Here is a 1,706-nt window from a genome sequence, read left to right on the forward strand (position 1 = left end):
TCCCTGTTTCAGCGTGAGCGGCAGCCTTTGCCTTGGGGGGTGTCTCTGCTTTAGGTGCTTTTTGTTGTCTTCCACCTCTTCAGTGCACTGGCTGCCTTGGAAGAAATGAAATTGCAGCAAAGAAAATTTCAGCACTGGGACTGCAGGGAGAGAGCAGCGGGTCCGAGGGCCGGCTGCCCATCACCCCTCTCGCCGGGGGAACAACACCTGGAAAGGCACAGGAACAGGCATGAGTCCTCCAGGGAAGGAGCAGAGCCCAAGGGAATGGGGTGATGGAGGCTGAGGGCAGGTGGGGCTCAGGGGACAGCGCTCACTTTTGCCACCAGGGTTTTCACAGCCGCCAGCAGGGCCGAGATGAACTGTCCCACTCTGCTCTTGTTACACTGCTTCACGAGTAAGAGCTTGACCAAATGTATCGTCTCCATGCTGCCAGGTGGGTACCTCAGTCTGTTCACAACCTCCAGCTTCAGGTCCTTGATGAGGCAGGCGCGGCGGTGGGAGAAGGTCTCGAAGCTGTGCCTGCCGTGGTAGGCGCCCCTCCCGCTGTGACCTGAGGGGCACAGCCAGGCAGGGTCACACCAGGCACAGGGACACCTGCGCTTCTCAGACTCAGTTTGGCAGCCCCCAGGACACAGGAAAGCTTGGTCATGCTGCTTCTCAGGGCAGAGAAGCAAAGAGCAGCTTTTTTAACTGCACGGAAATAAGTGAGCACCTGCTCACTGCCTTGAGCTGCTGCTTGTGTGCACCCATCCTTAAAACGTTAATGACACCAACTCTCTCCTCACAGGGCCAGTCTTGCTTTTCCCACAAAATTCACACAGGGGTCGAGGACAGGAGGAACAGGGTCTGTGATTTCAAGGAGTGGGACATGAGGACATTTAGGAACACCCAAGACCTCAGCCCTCTGCCCACTGCTGGGTTGTCTCTGCCACATGAGCCTGACAGCAGCTGTGGAAACTCAACCAGGCCATGGACAAATTCATCCCAACCCCAGCACAGGGGAACCACAGCTCACTTATGTGCCAGGGGGTTTTCCTCTCTCATTGGGAGGCCTAACAACCAAAACACTAACGAGCTTTTTTACGAAGGAACCCACCCCAGAAAATAACATTAATGGGAAAATGCAGCTGGAAGTTCCTGAATGGCCAAGCAGGCACGAGAGCACCTGGGTCAGAGGCTGCTGCTGATGGAATGCAGGTGCAGGGGCGGGAGCAGGGACTCACCCACACCACCGAAGGGCAGATCTGGAACCATGGAGTGCATGATGACATCGTTGGCTGTCATGCCACCACTGGAGGTCTCTGATATCACCCGTCTGATCAGCTACCCGCAATGGGAGAGGGCAGAGAACAAGTCAAGATGGGACACAACACCATGTACCAGAGCAGGGAGGGTTCAGAGTGATGCTTCCAACCCCCTTTGTGGGGGGCACAGGCTGTGCCTTGTTCGATGCGAGAGGCCAGTTTACACCACTTAAGCACAGGATCTGCCCAGCTGGAGCAGCCACAAAAGGAAAAGGCTTCATGTCAGCCCAGGGTGCTCCTCAGCCCTCCCACCCAAACCGCCTGGGGCTGTTGTTCCAGGGCGAAGCCCTGACCTGAATTCCTGAAGTGGCACAACAGAGCCAGGAAGCTGGGGCAGGAGAGACTGCAGAAAGCAGCACCCAGCTGCATGGGTGGAGATGTACAAACCTAGAGCCCTTCAGC

At 56.4% G+C, this 1,706-nt stretch overlaps 1 protein-coding gene across 1 annotated transcript in view; it reads right to left on the reverse strand.

The window, feature by feature from the left end:
* Positions 1-6: 6 nt before the first annotated feature.
* LOC103613414 (fatty aldehyde dehydrogenase-like) overlaps positions 7-1,706 on the reverse strand; it is a 4,776-nt gene continuing 3,076 nt past the window's right edge. Inside the window, 3 exon segments of the mRNA XM_017730890.1 lie at positions 7-207; positions 315-550; positions 1,224-1,323. Of these exon segments, the coding sequence (XP_017586379.1) occupies positions 181-207; positions 315-550; positions 1,224-1,323 (363 nt within the window). The 3' untranslated portion in view covers positions 7-180.

This window comes from Corvus brachyrhynchos, unplaced genomic scaffold (assembly GCF_000691975.1).
Source record: "Corvus brachyrhynchos isolate BGI_N302 unplaced genomic scaffold, ASM69197v1 scaffold283, whole genome shotgun sequence".
NCBI classification, from domain to species: domain Eukaryota; kingdom Metazoa; phylum Chordata; class Aves; order Passeriformes; family Corvidae; genus Corvus; species Corvus brachyrhynchos.